Genomic DNA, 13330 nt, shown 5'->3' with positions numbered 1-13330 from the left:
TAATTGGACTCCTGCTTTGACGTTGCTTTGTTGGAAAAATATAGACGTTCAGGTCTGCAAGAGTTCCTGAAAACTGTTCCTGAAAATATGTTTCTGCATGCTCCCACAGTTTATGTCCAATTTGTGCAATTTATTTTGCAAGGCTACTGATCTGTTTGTCCTTAGTATACTGCACAAGGACACTGTTGACAGATAGCATATATTAAGTTAGATGGCAAGCAGGTGACTAAGCCAGTAATGGTATGGGTAACATTTTTAGATCTTTAGATCTTATAGTACCACTTCTGTGAATATGGAGGTGAAGCTGTCATCTGGACTTGCTGCAGTTTCGGTCACTGGGCTAATATCTCTGCTAAGTGCTGGACTGTTACTGGTAACAGCTTGAGATTAGGGCCTGTGAAAGAAAAGTACCATAGTGTTGGTGGAACAGAATTTTCCTGCTTCCTTGACTTCTACACTGAGAGACCAGAAATGTTGTTCCTGAAGATGAGCAGACCCTCGGGAACAGAATAAAGGGCAAAGCTGGGTCTGCAGTGGAAGGGGGAATAAATGGAAATCATTTCCACAAGCCTAAGTGCCATTCCACTAGAAGAACTGCAGTCCATCAGAGGACACATGCCACTGTTGTGTGGGGTGCACTATAGATCATCGCAACATTGCAGTTTCAGTTGGGAACCATAGGTGACAGGTGGAGCTCTGTCACCTGCTTTTGGGGGCATGTCCTGTACCAGTCTAGCCTTTCTATGTATGTTTTACTTCACTACCTCCCATTAAAGTAAAATGCACATTAAAAAGCCAGACTAGATCTTGTAGTTTTAAAGTCTTTGTCTTTAGAGTCTTTAAAGTCTTGTAGTCTTTAGATGTGAGCTTCTGTCCAAGGAATAAATACAGTTGTATCCTAAGGCTTGACTATAAACAATGGATCATGTAGTGTGCTCTGTATGGAAACACCAAGCATGGGAATATGTGTAGCAGTCAGTAGTCTTATACAATTGATACTTATATGTCCATCACATGGTTATATGGTGCCCCAGAAAGTGAACTAGCTATGTAGACCTGTTCAAGAACAAGTTAAAATTAGCATGGTTCCTGTTGAAGACCTGGTGACATTTCTTGAATGCCCATTTTCTGTATGCTTAGATAATAAAAAATATCATAGTCTGAGGGGATAGGAGCCCTCATCCACTTGCATATTATTATCTGCTCCTTAACTGTTATGGTAGGGATGGTGACGTAGTATTTGGACTAAGATCTGGGAGACTCAGGCTCAAATCCATACTGCATCATAGTAGCCCACTGGATGATGTTGGCCCAGTTACTCTCTTTCAGCCTAATCCAATTAACGAGGGGGGGTTGCTATGAGGATGAAAAAGGAAATATTTTACATAGGAGATCATCAAGTTGTTTCACTTTTATCCAGCCCCTTTCAAGGTGCACAATGTCCTCTTCCTTGACCCGCATAATAAATATGAGAGGTAGATTACACTGCAAGTGACTGGACAAACTCATTCAGTGCACCCAAGCCAGCTGATATTACAACGAATGCATGCACATCCTGCCTGTTGTAAGAGACAGCCAACATGCATCCACTTTACAAACCAGGAACAAATGCCTGGATGAATGTGTAGTTTCCACCACACCAGCTGAATGAGCACTGAATATAAACCCAGAGTTACTCAATGGACATATAATGACAAGAGTACAGTGTCCATGGTTTGCATGCACATCCCCTATAACTTGTGAACAGGACTAGAGTTTCATGGCACAGCAGCCCAGAAGAGTGGGTTCACGTCCTATGTTTTCAGCTTCCAGTCTGCAGTTGGACAGTCCATGCTGCCCCCTTTATTTGAAGGTCCACAAACATCCAACGTCCGCCTACGAGACAGTTCCTCTTTAAGCTCGCATGAGTCCACGCTCCACTGCCCTCCCCGCGCGTTCCATTTCAGTCACGTCACTTGACCCGCCCGACCCGAAACGTCAGAAGCGCCGCGATCCCCGGCCGTTAGTGACAAACAGGAAAGACTCGTCAATTGCCTTACAAGGGCATCAGTCTCTCATTCCCACTCTCTCGCGCGCGCTCGCACTCCCCACCCCGCCCTTCTGGCTCCGCCCAGGTCTTTGGAATGCGGCGAGCGCGCTACTGGACTGTACCATCCCAACCGAAGAAAAGGGGAGAGACGGACTAAGCCAACAATCCAAATGTGTTGTGAACGGAGTGACGCTAAAATTTTGGTAAAGGATTAGAGGGTATGTTGGGATTTGGCCTGGTCCCTTCGCGGCTTTTTGAGCCACTGCTAACTGTTCCCGCTACTGAAGCCGCCGTCTCATTCTTGTCTCCCCCCATTCCTGTGCGGGCGTGACAATAGTTCGTCCCGAAGTGGCGCTCTCCGGAAGTGCCGAGCCTATTCGAGTCCTCTGCGTTGCTGCCGTTGGGTCTCGCTGGGGTCATCTTGCCGCTGATTTTTCTCCTGTTGCCGCTCAGGTGAGATCAGACCTCTGGTTCGGCGGGGAGCCCGTTTGAGGGAGGGGGGGCCACGGGAGGCTCCCGGTTCTGGCGCCCCCGCCGCCTTTCCTTCGGAAAGAGCCCGGCCGGTGCCCCCTGCGGCCAGGCCAGAGGGTGGGGGGCCTCGGTGTGGCTCTTCTCCCCAAGGAATCGCGTCGAAACAGGGTGTGGCTGTCATGGCGGTGGCGGCCGCCACCGAGGAGGGGCGTCGCCCCTCTGGGCCAGTGGGGCTCTCAGGCGCCTTCAGCGACAGGGAGTGTCCTTAGGCCATCCCCAGGGTGCACGACGGAGTTACTTGGTGACGTTTTCTGCTCCTCGCGGGATGCGAACGGGCAGATACGCATTTAGGGCGGTCTGGAAAGCAACGGGGGTTGGGGGGGGGGAGAGAACCCCCACCTCGAAGCGCCCCAAGATGGGCTGTCAAGAAGTGGCTGCAAGAACTGATAGATCTGCCCAGGCCGTGGTTGTGTATGAGGTGACTTTGACCCCCGTCAGATGAACGCAGGAAGGTCCCCTAAAACAAACACTGTGGACCGTGACTGTTGGCACAGAAGCCGCCCACTGCGTGCCAACCCCGGCGCTGCTGATCTGCTTGCCCTCCTTTCTGCAGGAGAGTTGGATGCGCTGCAATATACCTTCAGCGCTTTGTATTCATTTCCTTTTTCTGCCGCCCTCCGTAGTTCTGTGCCAGATTGTCTTGCGAAAGTTTTCTAGAGGGGAATTGCTTGGTATAGATATAGAATGATGGCCGAATGTAAGTTCAGATTCATTTGGACAGTTCGTGTTTCATCCAAAAGCCATATAGGGCCTCTATAGGTGCTCTGGGTAATTCATCAACTCGGAAACTTGTTAGAAGGTCGACTTCTAGACTCCAACTGTGTGACATGTAGTCAAATTTTGTGTAAAGTTTGGTCAGCTCCTTAGGGGCCGAAAGTAGAAATGTTAGTGTTAATGCACACTGATTGCATAAAGAAGGACTGGAAAACTACTGATTTGCTTCTGAGGCTGGAGCATCCCATCACACATTCCAATAGAAACCATGTCAAAGGGGTATTTCACTGTAGCAAGATTCCAGTGTTAATATTCATTGCCAGGCAGGCCCCATGAAATACTTCCTGAAGTATAAGCTCAACCGATTTAAATAGCTGGGGCAAAGTTGCTGTATAAATATAAATGTGCGCTAACATTCATACTGAGATTTATCATAATAGATGTCTTGTGTATACTTGGCTCTGTTTCTCTAAAGTTCAGTACATAAGCCTGGAAGAGTTGTACAAGATGCCAGTTAACAATTTCTTGGCATTACTTGAGAGTATAGACTTGTGGACGCCCTCTAAAAGTAAACTTTGAAACCCTTACACCATATTGAGTCATTTTACAGCAGTTTTTAAATTTGCTAGTATTGTTCTCTCAGTGAAACCACTTGAGCAGTTGTTCGCCTTATTCAACTCTGTTTTCTGTGTCACTTAAAGAAAACACTGCCTTTGATTCAAGTCACCTTAAATCTACTGGTGTAAAAGGAGCAGAACTTTTGAGGGTTTTGGTGATTGTACTGTTTCACTAAAAGTAATTTCCTTCTGAAATTTCAAGCTGAAACAGGGCTTTTACAAATATGTCTTATTGCTTCATTTCTGGTTTGCATTTCTTAAGGCATAGTACAGAATTAGAAACCAACAATAAAAACTCTTAATAAATTTTCAGCAATTAAAAATCAGAAGCATCCCTTTTGTAGACATGACCTGATAAAAGTTCAATTCTAACCATTTTGTTCAATGATGCCAGTGTCAATGCCTTTCTGACTTTGTCAGGGAGGTTATTTTAACTAGGTGGAACTTAGCATGCAAACTGCTCAGAGACAGCAGCTGATCTTACCTGTTTTCAGGGCAACAACTTTAAAAGAGCACACAGAGATGAACAAAATTAGCAGAGTAGAAGATGCTGTCTTCCGATATCTAGGTTGCAGACCTTGAATAACTTCATAGAATGAACTTTTGTGAAGTTTTCTTGCCAGGTCACCAAAGGTGAGCTTATCATGCTGCAAATAGTTTCCAAAGTGCAAAATTTGTTTTGGAAAAGAGGAAATGAAGTACATTATATGTAAAGTGGTAGCTTTCAGAAGATAGTGAAGTATAGCTTCCAGTTAGTTGGCCTTTGTTTTGGAGCTCACTGAGAGAGTTCTTTTGGCTATCTAGCGAACCAGTCCAAATGATCAATACACAATAAAACTCTTTGTAAGTTAGCTGGTGAGTTTCATCTGGTACATCTCAAGTATTAAAATGTTTCAGTGAATGTTGTATGATTACCATGAATCATCCTACTTGAATTGCTTGTAATAGTAAATCTTAAGGGGAAAGGAAAAATATGAACAAATTCTTGACCGGTTGCGGTGGGTTTTCTGGGCTATGTGGCTGTGGTCTGGTGGATCTTGTTCCTAATGTTTGGGGTATATATTGTCCATTTCCCAGGGTGGAGAACCAATCAGTAAGTGTGTCCATGTCCCAGGGTGGGGACAACATATGCCCCAAACATTCCCTTCTGTCTGGACACAGTGTATAACAGACTTCCCTCTGTGATACACCTTTCAAGATGCCATCCACAGATGCAGGCGAAACGTTAGGACCTATTCTTGCTTTTATTCTCCAGGAAAACCAGGAAACTTCTTATTTGTGGACGATGTGTTTGGTAGTATGTGATAATATTATTTACTTATATTTTGGATTTTTTTTAACTGCTCTCCCCCAAAGGGCTCAGGGCAGTGTACAGCATAAAATTATAACAGTATCATATAAGATGCTCAGTAAGATGCTGAGGCCAAGTTGGTTTTATTTTCCCCATAATATATTTTCCAAAATACCACATACACGATGTAGTTTCAAAGTTAGAGAGCCCAGTGTGGTGTAGCGGTTAAGGCATCAATCTAGGACCTGGGAAATCCAGGTTTAAATCCCCTCTTGCTCTAAGGAAGCTTGCTGGATGATCTTGGGCCAGTCACACGCTCTCAACCCTGGCTCCTGGCCAGTATTAGGAGGGAGACTTCCAAGGAATACCAGAGGAGTGACATGGAGGCAGGAAATGGCCCACCACCTCTGAATATCTCTTGCCTTGAAAACTCTACAGGATCACCATAAGTCAGCTGTGACTTGACAGCAAAAAAAGTTTCTAAGTTGTGCCTCTTAAACCACTGAGGTTTGCCTCTGGAATCAATCCCAGTGGCAGCTTCTGGGATGAAACCCACTGCAGTCATAGACATGCTTTGGGATAGTTATTTCAATTTCTATTTTCAGTGCTTTCCTCCCACCATTTTCTCTCTTGTTCTGAAAGCAGCACTTAATAGGTGCTTAATATATAACTTATGCTAACTACTTAGATGATCAAAGACTTGGGTAATTGGGAATGCTGTTTGCATTGGATTGCGCTGACAAGGAATGTTATATGTGGTGAGCAAAAAATTATGTGTTTCATGACTTCCATGTGTCCTTTTGTTACATGCAAGAGATACCCATGTAGAAAAACCTCCTTATGAAGTGGTCCTAAATCTCTTCAATCTAACTTCTTCAGTTTATGTGGGTTGGTAGGCCAGTTATTCAAATAGGAGATAGAATTTTGTTTCAATATGGAATCTTCCATCTACTGTTATACTTGAGAGGTTATTCTGGTTGTAAAAGGGCAGTGAATGTTTCTCAGGTGACTTTTTACTTGAGCTTATTTTTAGTCCATGACAGTAGCTTGTGTTCTTGTGTGTCAGAGGAATGTTGTATATGGAACACAAGTTTAAAATTCTGCACTTAATCAGTGGATGAAATCAGAGTTACTATTTGTAGATCTCCTCTACAATATAACTCAAGTACAGCTTCATATCCTGCCATTTGGAAGCTTAGTGAACAATTTAGCGGCAGTTTCACATTGTAATATGGTATGGTTTTTCTCTTTCAAAATCTATGATTTTGTATTTTGGGAGGAAATCTAGAGGTCATTGGAATGTCTCTGTACAATTATGGAATGCTGCCTGGCTGAAAGAGAATTTATTTTAATAAGGCAGTTTTCCAGCGCTGTAAAATGTGGCTTTGAAGTAAGACAGTTGAAAGACAAAGCCATATGAAGAAGTTCCTCTCAAGGGACAGAAAACAGCCATAAGGACAAAACTGTAATGTTAGAGTGTGGCAAGAAATCATGTTATCAGAACAGTATATGTTTCTGTAGTAGTAGTAGTAAATGGTTTATCTTGCTTGCAAGATCTGATCTGAATGGCTCCAGCTGCTTTCATGTTCACGTAGACTTTTAATAGGCTTAAGTTTTAGAGTGTGATGTTTGAGGCTTGTTTGGGGATAAAATAAATCAGTTTTAGTTAATTATTTTTTAAGCTTAGCTATTAGGAGAAATTGTGTTGATTTGGTTCCCTTACAATGTCATCTTCATGGAGTGAAATTATCCTTGTGTGTAGCACTGGGTTTCAAACCTGGGGGGAAATAAGGAAAATAACTGCTCTAAATTATAGTGTTTTGCTTTATACCAGTGGTTCTCAACCTTCCTAATGCCGCGACCCTTTAATACAGTTCCTCATGTTGTGGTGACCACCAACCCTAACATTTATCCATTTTACAGCTGGAGAACACTGATGCAGAGAGTCTTAGGAGACCCCTGTGAAAGGGTCGTTCGACCCCCAAAGGGGTCCTGACCCCCAGGATGAGAACCACTGCTTTATACTGACAAAACTTTTCATTTTATTAGAAGTGATAAATGTCATATTAGAGTAATGCAGTAATTCATAAAAAGAATACTGCTTCACAATGTTAAGCTTTCTGAGTAATACTTGCGAGTAATACTAAACCTCTTTGATATCTGCTGAAATACTGTAGAGGTGTTGGTTCTGTTTGGTTTAGACTATTGTCTGAGATATTGCAAATCCTGTTCTATTGTGAATGATTAATTCTATATCCATCATCATGTTATTTAACTTTCTGCAATATCGAAATTTTTACAATAGTACATACGAACTATGGACCTCATTTTCTTTCGAGGGGTATTTCCAGTGGTGGGATTTAAATAATTTAACAACTGGTTCCAGTGGTGTGATTCAATTAATTTAACTACTGTTTGTTTACAAGCACCATTTTAACAACCGGTTCTGCTGAAGTGGTGTGAACTTGCTGAATCCCACCACTGGGTATTTCCCTTTCTTTTCTTCCACTGTTTGCTCTTTTCCCATCAGCCAACCTACCTTTATCTGCTCTTCTGTCATCAGTAGTCCCTCTTTTACCCCCCTGGCAGCCTGTCCCCAGGAAAACTGTGACTCATTGGTACAATGGGGAACCCACAAAGACTTGCAGGGGGCCTCTCACTTTCCAGTTTCTCCCTCTCCATATTATATCATTATATCCATTTTCCTTTGCCTTGTCAGCCTTACTTTTCCTTGACTGCTTCTCTCCTATCCATCCACCATTTGCTATTTGTTACTTATCTGCTTTATTTATACCCTGCTTTTTTCCACGGAAGAAAAGCAGCTTACATCATTCTTCTGTCCTTCCACAACGATCCTGTGAATAGAATTGCAAACTGCATTTAGCAAACCGGGGGGGGGGGGGGGCGACACTGGAGGGCAGGGACGCATGGAGTTCAGCATCACTTCTGGCACCATCACTGATGGTGTTCTGGTTGTCTTTGGAAGTGACACTGCATACCTGTTTAATGCTACTGTGCCCCGTTTAGCCACTTATCTTCCATCGATCTGTGAGGTGTTGCCAGGGACTGGGAGAAAACACCTGCAGCATATACAGGGGGAACTGGCCTATTGTGGTCAGGACTGAATAGGAGTTCAGCGGTGTGAGTCAATTGTGATTACTGAGCTTTTTGAGCAGTCAGAATGACTGCTTCTAAGAAATGTAAGGATGCATTTGCCTCAAAAGGTGTGTTATCCCATAAATGTGGGAATTGGCTCTCGTTTTGAAGGTATCTTGGCATTGTCTTAGCCATCTAGGATGACTGAAAATCCCAGTTTTGTCTGCTCCAGGTAATGTACCCACTCTTTGGTGATCTTTTTTAAACGTTTGAGGCCCATCCTTGCTCTAAAGAGCTTAGAACGATCTTTTAGCCTTGAAAGTCCACCCAGTGAATTTCTTGGCTATGGTATTTTGAGCTTTGTTTTCCCACACTGAAATGTAATACCTTAGCCATTAGATCATATTTGTTGTGTAACAATTAAGAGTTTTTAAATTCAACTATTATTGTTTTATGATTTTAGCATACTTTCAGTTTTCCAGTCTTCCTTGCAGCAATAAGCCAACACATTAAAATGTAACTGTTATTTATTAGGAATTATTACTCAGGAATAACAGCGTTGTAGACCCAAGTATATCCCCATGGTATGTCATTTTGTTGTGTGGGCTGCAGAAACCAGTGACTCTATTTTTCCTCCTAGAATCCAACCGCCAATATGTCGAGCAAAAGAGCAAAGACCAAGACCACAAAGAAGCGCCCCCAGCGGGCAACCTCCAATGTCTTTGCTATGTTCGATCAGTCGCAGATTCAAGAATTCAAAGAAGCATTCAACATGATTGATCAAAACAGAGATGGCTTCATTGACAAAGAAGACCTGCATGATATGCTTGCTTCACTTGGTAATAATTTTTTCCTGTCCCTGGTTTTATAAACTTCTTGTTTCCTGCTGAGAAAGGGGGAGGGGATCACTTGTTTTGCCTGTGTTTTTCCTAATGATTTCAGTGCCAGAAGTTTTTTTTATTACTCTTAACATTTTACAGTTGCATTTTTTTGTATAAAGCTGATTCTGTAACGGGTCATATTATATAATATCTGATACTAAAGATATTAATACCTGATTGCAGGAAAGAATCCGACAGATGAATACCTAGATGCCATGATGAATGAGGCCCCGGGACCAATAAACTTCACTATGTTTCTGACAATGTTCGGAGAGAAACTAAATGGCACTGATCCAGAAGATGTAATCAGAAATGCCTTTGCTTGTTTTGATGAAGAAGCAACAGGTAAAAAGCTGTAACGTCAGAGAGGGCTTTCCTTTATTATTATTAACTTTCTTGAATTCTTTATGATTAATATATAATATGGATTCAAATAAGGTATTTGCAACAGTTTTTACAAGATTACAAGAACAGCCTGTTAGTGAAAATTCACAGAAGCGGTAAACATAAATAGCCAAGGATGTGTGTGGCTTTATTAGTGGAACAAGCACAGAAGAGAAGACTGCACAGACTTCATGAATGTTTGCAAAGGGGCAGATTTGCAGGGCTGAACAGAAGTCACAGGCAGCACCTAGAGCTCTTAGGTAGAAGAACTGTTCTAGAGTAGGAAAATGTGCTTGTGTTAAGTGCTATCAAGTTGCTTCTGACTTATGGCAACTGTATGACTTGACCTCCAAAACATCCTGTTCTTAACAGCTTTGCTCAGGTCTTGCAAACTGTGGGCTGTGACTTTCTACTATGACCAAAGTAGAGCCTCAGATTAGTCATTTTAACTTCTGGTTAGAGTTTAAGCTTGGTTTGATCTAGAACCCACTTATTTGTCTTTTTGGTGGTACACAATATCTGTAAAACTCCTGCCACGCTACATTTCAAACGAATTAACTTTCTGTCAGCTTTCCTCATTGTCCAGTTTTCACACCCAAACATATACCCTTTTCAACAAAAAGAACTAACTTCATCTGCCATGTGCCGGACTGTCTTTGTTGTAGAATGCTCTGCTCTAGTGCCCATCTAATAGAACTTAGGATCCAAGTGGAGCATTCTAAAGCAAAGGCAGTCCAACACGTGGCAGATGAACTTACAATTCTGCTTAGTTGTTTTTCTTGAAAAGGGTATAGTAATAGGTAATACTGTAGTATGTATCATCTTGGTCTTGGTCACTAGTGACACATCCTTAAACTTAAGAATCTTTTTCTAGCTCCCTCATGCTGCCCTTCCTAGACTCAGTTTTCCATTTAGTTGATGATAGAGCCAAGGATTAGAAAATCTTGAACAATTTTGGTTTCTTCATCATCAACCTAAAGTTGCATAATTCCCCAACAGACGTCATTACTTCAGTCTTCTTGAAGTTCATCTGTAATCCTACACAGGGAAAATAATTATGATTAAAACTCTTAAGCAAAAATGCTGGGGTAAAAAGTAACTTTTTTGACAGGATGCATAGAGAATTGTCTCAATAATTTTATCCTTTTTAGGCATTGTTGGCTGTGTTTCAGAAACTTGTGTCCCAGCAGAAAAATATTTGAGCATATTTACTGATTGCTGAGATGTTTGCAATCCTTCAGATATTCTGTTGATTTTGAGATTGGGGTTTCTGTCCCACTAAGGTAGCTTATTGGGATTTTTAAAAGCTCATCTGTTTTGATAAAGTGATTCAGGAAGTGATACAGTTAGTCTGTCAGGTAGTTCAAACAATGAACTTCATTGAAGACCATTCACCTCCCCACAGCCAGATGTGCTTGAGGTACAAAAGCCAACTGTGATAAATTATTGTTACTGGCTCTGGGCGAAGTGAAACACACTGACTTCTGCCATCATAAAACAGGATTGCTTATTTGTTTATAACTCATTACTGCAAACCTTGGCCTTATCCAATAGCAACAGGCACTTTGCAACTCAGCCCAACAGGTAGGTAGGCAGGAAAGAAGGAAGCAGACCTGGCAGCCCCGGCTAATATTCCACTGAACTCAGCCTGGTTCTAGTAGCCACTGTATGACTCAGCCACACTTTTCCTGAGGAGAGGCAACCAGGAGTAACAAAGGAGTGAAAGCTGAAAATAGGGTGGCCGATAAAGGTAATTTGAGTGGGGAGTGGGAAAGAGAAAAAGAAGTAGAAAAATTAGTGTCTTTGGAGGTTGCCAGGGTAAGGAAAGGAGAAATAGCAGTGGAGGGGATGGAAAAATGAGATGCCCTCTGCAAGTCCTTGTGGGTTCACCAGTTGTGATAAATAATTTTCTGAAATGCCTCTGTGCTAAGTTCTCAAGCCATTACCAAAGTGTAGTCCTTTTTAATTGTGGGATCTTTTTGTCTGGTGGGAATTTGAGGCATTTCATTGTTCTTTAGCCGAATGTGACCACAGGACAAAAGAACGATGCTGTCATCTCCAAGAGAAAATGAAAATTATTAATTTGACATCAGGCTCCCTCCCACACTCGATTTCCAGTCCTGGAGCATGATGAGGCCTGCTTGTATTTAATGCCAACACATTTGAAAAAATAGGGAGTTAATTAAGTTCAGGGTTGCTTTTTCTTCATCATAATGAGAGCCCCAAATGGCATTTGTATTGTATAACCCAGCTAATGTATAACTTAAGTCTGTTTTATAAAAGTATAGTCCCTTCTTATTCAGTAAAGGTTTCTAATTCTTTGTATTTCCAGGTTTCATTCAAGAAGACTACCTGAGAGAGTTGCTGACGACAATGGGAGACAGGTTTACAGATGAAGAAGTAGATGAGCTGTTCAGAGAGGCGCCAATCGATAAAAAGGGCAATTTCAACTACATTGAGTTCACACGCATCCTTAAACATGGAGCAAAAGACAAAGATGACTGAAACAGAACTCTTGCCTCTGTGATTCTCTTTAGATCTCACTTGCGGTTATCTGAGGGTTTTTTCCTGGTAGCACCTGTTGCATGCATTTAGCTTTTACAGCTTTTGCCTTTGATGTATTTATCTATACCAGGCCATTCTGGCACATCTTGCACCTGTGTAATCAGGCTGATAGTGGAGATTGAGATTATTACAGAGACTGGAGGGAAAGATCAATGACTCAGAAGGCCCAGGAAAAAAAATCTCAATGTTTCTGGTTTAGCTGGATTTTTACATTTTGTAATAATGCATTTTGAAATAAGATTGCTATATCAATAAAATACCTCAAATGCTGCCCTGTGAAGCATGAGAGTTTATTTGAAGTACTTAACTACCTAAAACTGATCTTGTCTGTGAAATACAGGATATGAAATAGTAGAGTTTATAGAACTGAAGTACATATGGAACTTTTTTGTGTTGGAAGAGGCTGGTGCGGCATAGTAGCATTAAACTTACTTGCTCATTTAAATTTTGTTTTCCGCTTTTGTCTGCATAATCTTAAATACAGAATTTCGTCAAGTGCATACTTTGTACTTGGGTAGCATGGCTCTCTTGACTGTAGAGTCTATATTAGAGGAGCTGCCATCAGTAAATGAACTCTCTCCTTAAGAAAAGGAGGGGAAGAGATTGTGGGGTCTCCTGCTGCATAGTTAGTGTCCTTTAAAGCTTTTTGGGGCTCTTGTGTTACCCATTTTATCCACTGTTTTGTATAGGACTAGAACAGGGGTCTGCAACCTGCGCTCTCCAGATGTTCATGGACTACAAATCCCATCAGCCCCTGCCAGCATGGCCAATTGGTTGCAGACTCCTGAACAAGAATATCTTAGTACATGTTTCCTAAATGAAAAGAGGTGCCGTAATATTTAGGAGATCAGTATCACTGTTAAAATGGTTCTCTGTGTATGTTGACACTGCATGATGGTAGCTGGATTTATGTTACGAAGAGCATAGGCATACCATAGGGGGTGGTATTAGGTAACATGGCTCTACAGCTATCACTGTCCTGCTTCAGCTGCTTTTCCTTTAGCAGCTGCCCTTTGGGGATGAAAAAACAGCTGCAACTGGATGGTGATAAGCTCACTGCTTCTTTTCTGGCCCCATCCTACAGCCCAGTGTCCTAATGATTTTTCCTGTTCTGTGAGAGAAGTGGAATGCCTGCCACAGTGAATGATTTCTTGCTTTTTTCTTCTCCATCCTTAAATCAGCTGCCATGCTATTAAGTTACCTATTACTTCCTGGTACCCAG

At 41.9% G+C, this 13330-nt stretch overlaps 1 protein-coding gene across 2 annotated transcripts; it reads left to right on the top strand.

Annotated features, from left to right (window-relative positions):
- Positions 1-2347: 2347 nt before the first annotated feature.
- Positions 2348-12378, top strand: LOC125438809 (myosin regulatory light chain 2, smooth muscle minor isoform). Of its 2 annotated transcripts, none has more exons than XM_048507377.1 (4): positions 2348-2482; positions 8919-9117; positions 9343-9504; positions 11876-12378. In XM_048507377.1, the coding sequence occupies exons 2-4, from the start codon at positions 8934-8936 to the stop codon at positions 12046-12048; spliced, it is 519 nt and encodes a 172-aa protein (XP_048363334.1). In that variant the 5' UTR covers positions 2348-2482; positions 8919-8933; the 3' UTR covers positions 12049-12378. The 2 variants fall into 2 exon arrangements, with proteins under 2 accessions (XP_048363334.1, XP_048363333.1); XM_048507376.1 differs by lacking the exon at positions 2348-2482 and adding an exon at positions 6317-6416.
- The last annotated feature ends 952 nt before the right edge of the window (positions 12379-13330 follow it).

The sequence above is a fragment of the Sphaerodactylus townsendi genome, linkage group LG09, assembly GCF_021028975.2.
Source record: "Sphaerodactylus townsendi isolate TG3544 linkage group LG09, MPM_Stown_v2.3, whole genome shotgun sequence".
NCBI classification, from domain to species: domain Eukaryota; kingdom Metazoa; phylum Chordata; class Lepidosauria; order Squamata; family Sphaerodactylidae; genus Sphaerodactylus; species Sphaerodactylus townsendi.
This window is presented reverse-complemented; position numbering and strand designations above follow the sequence as displayed.

Coding starts and splice junctions, on each gene's coding strand:
- LOC125438809 (XM_048507376.1), top strand. Junction 9,118..9,342: donor TGATATGCTTGCTTCACTTG/GTAATAATTTTT, acceptor ACCTGATTGCAG/GAAAGAATCCGACAGATGAA. Junction 9,505..11,875: donor TTTTGATGAAGAAGCAACAG/GTAAAAAGCTGT, acceptor TTGTATTTCCAG/GTTTCATTCAAGAAGACTAC.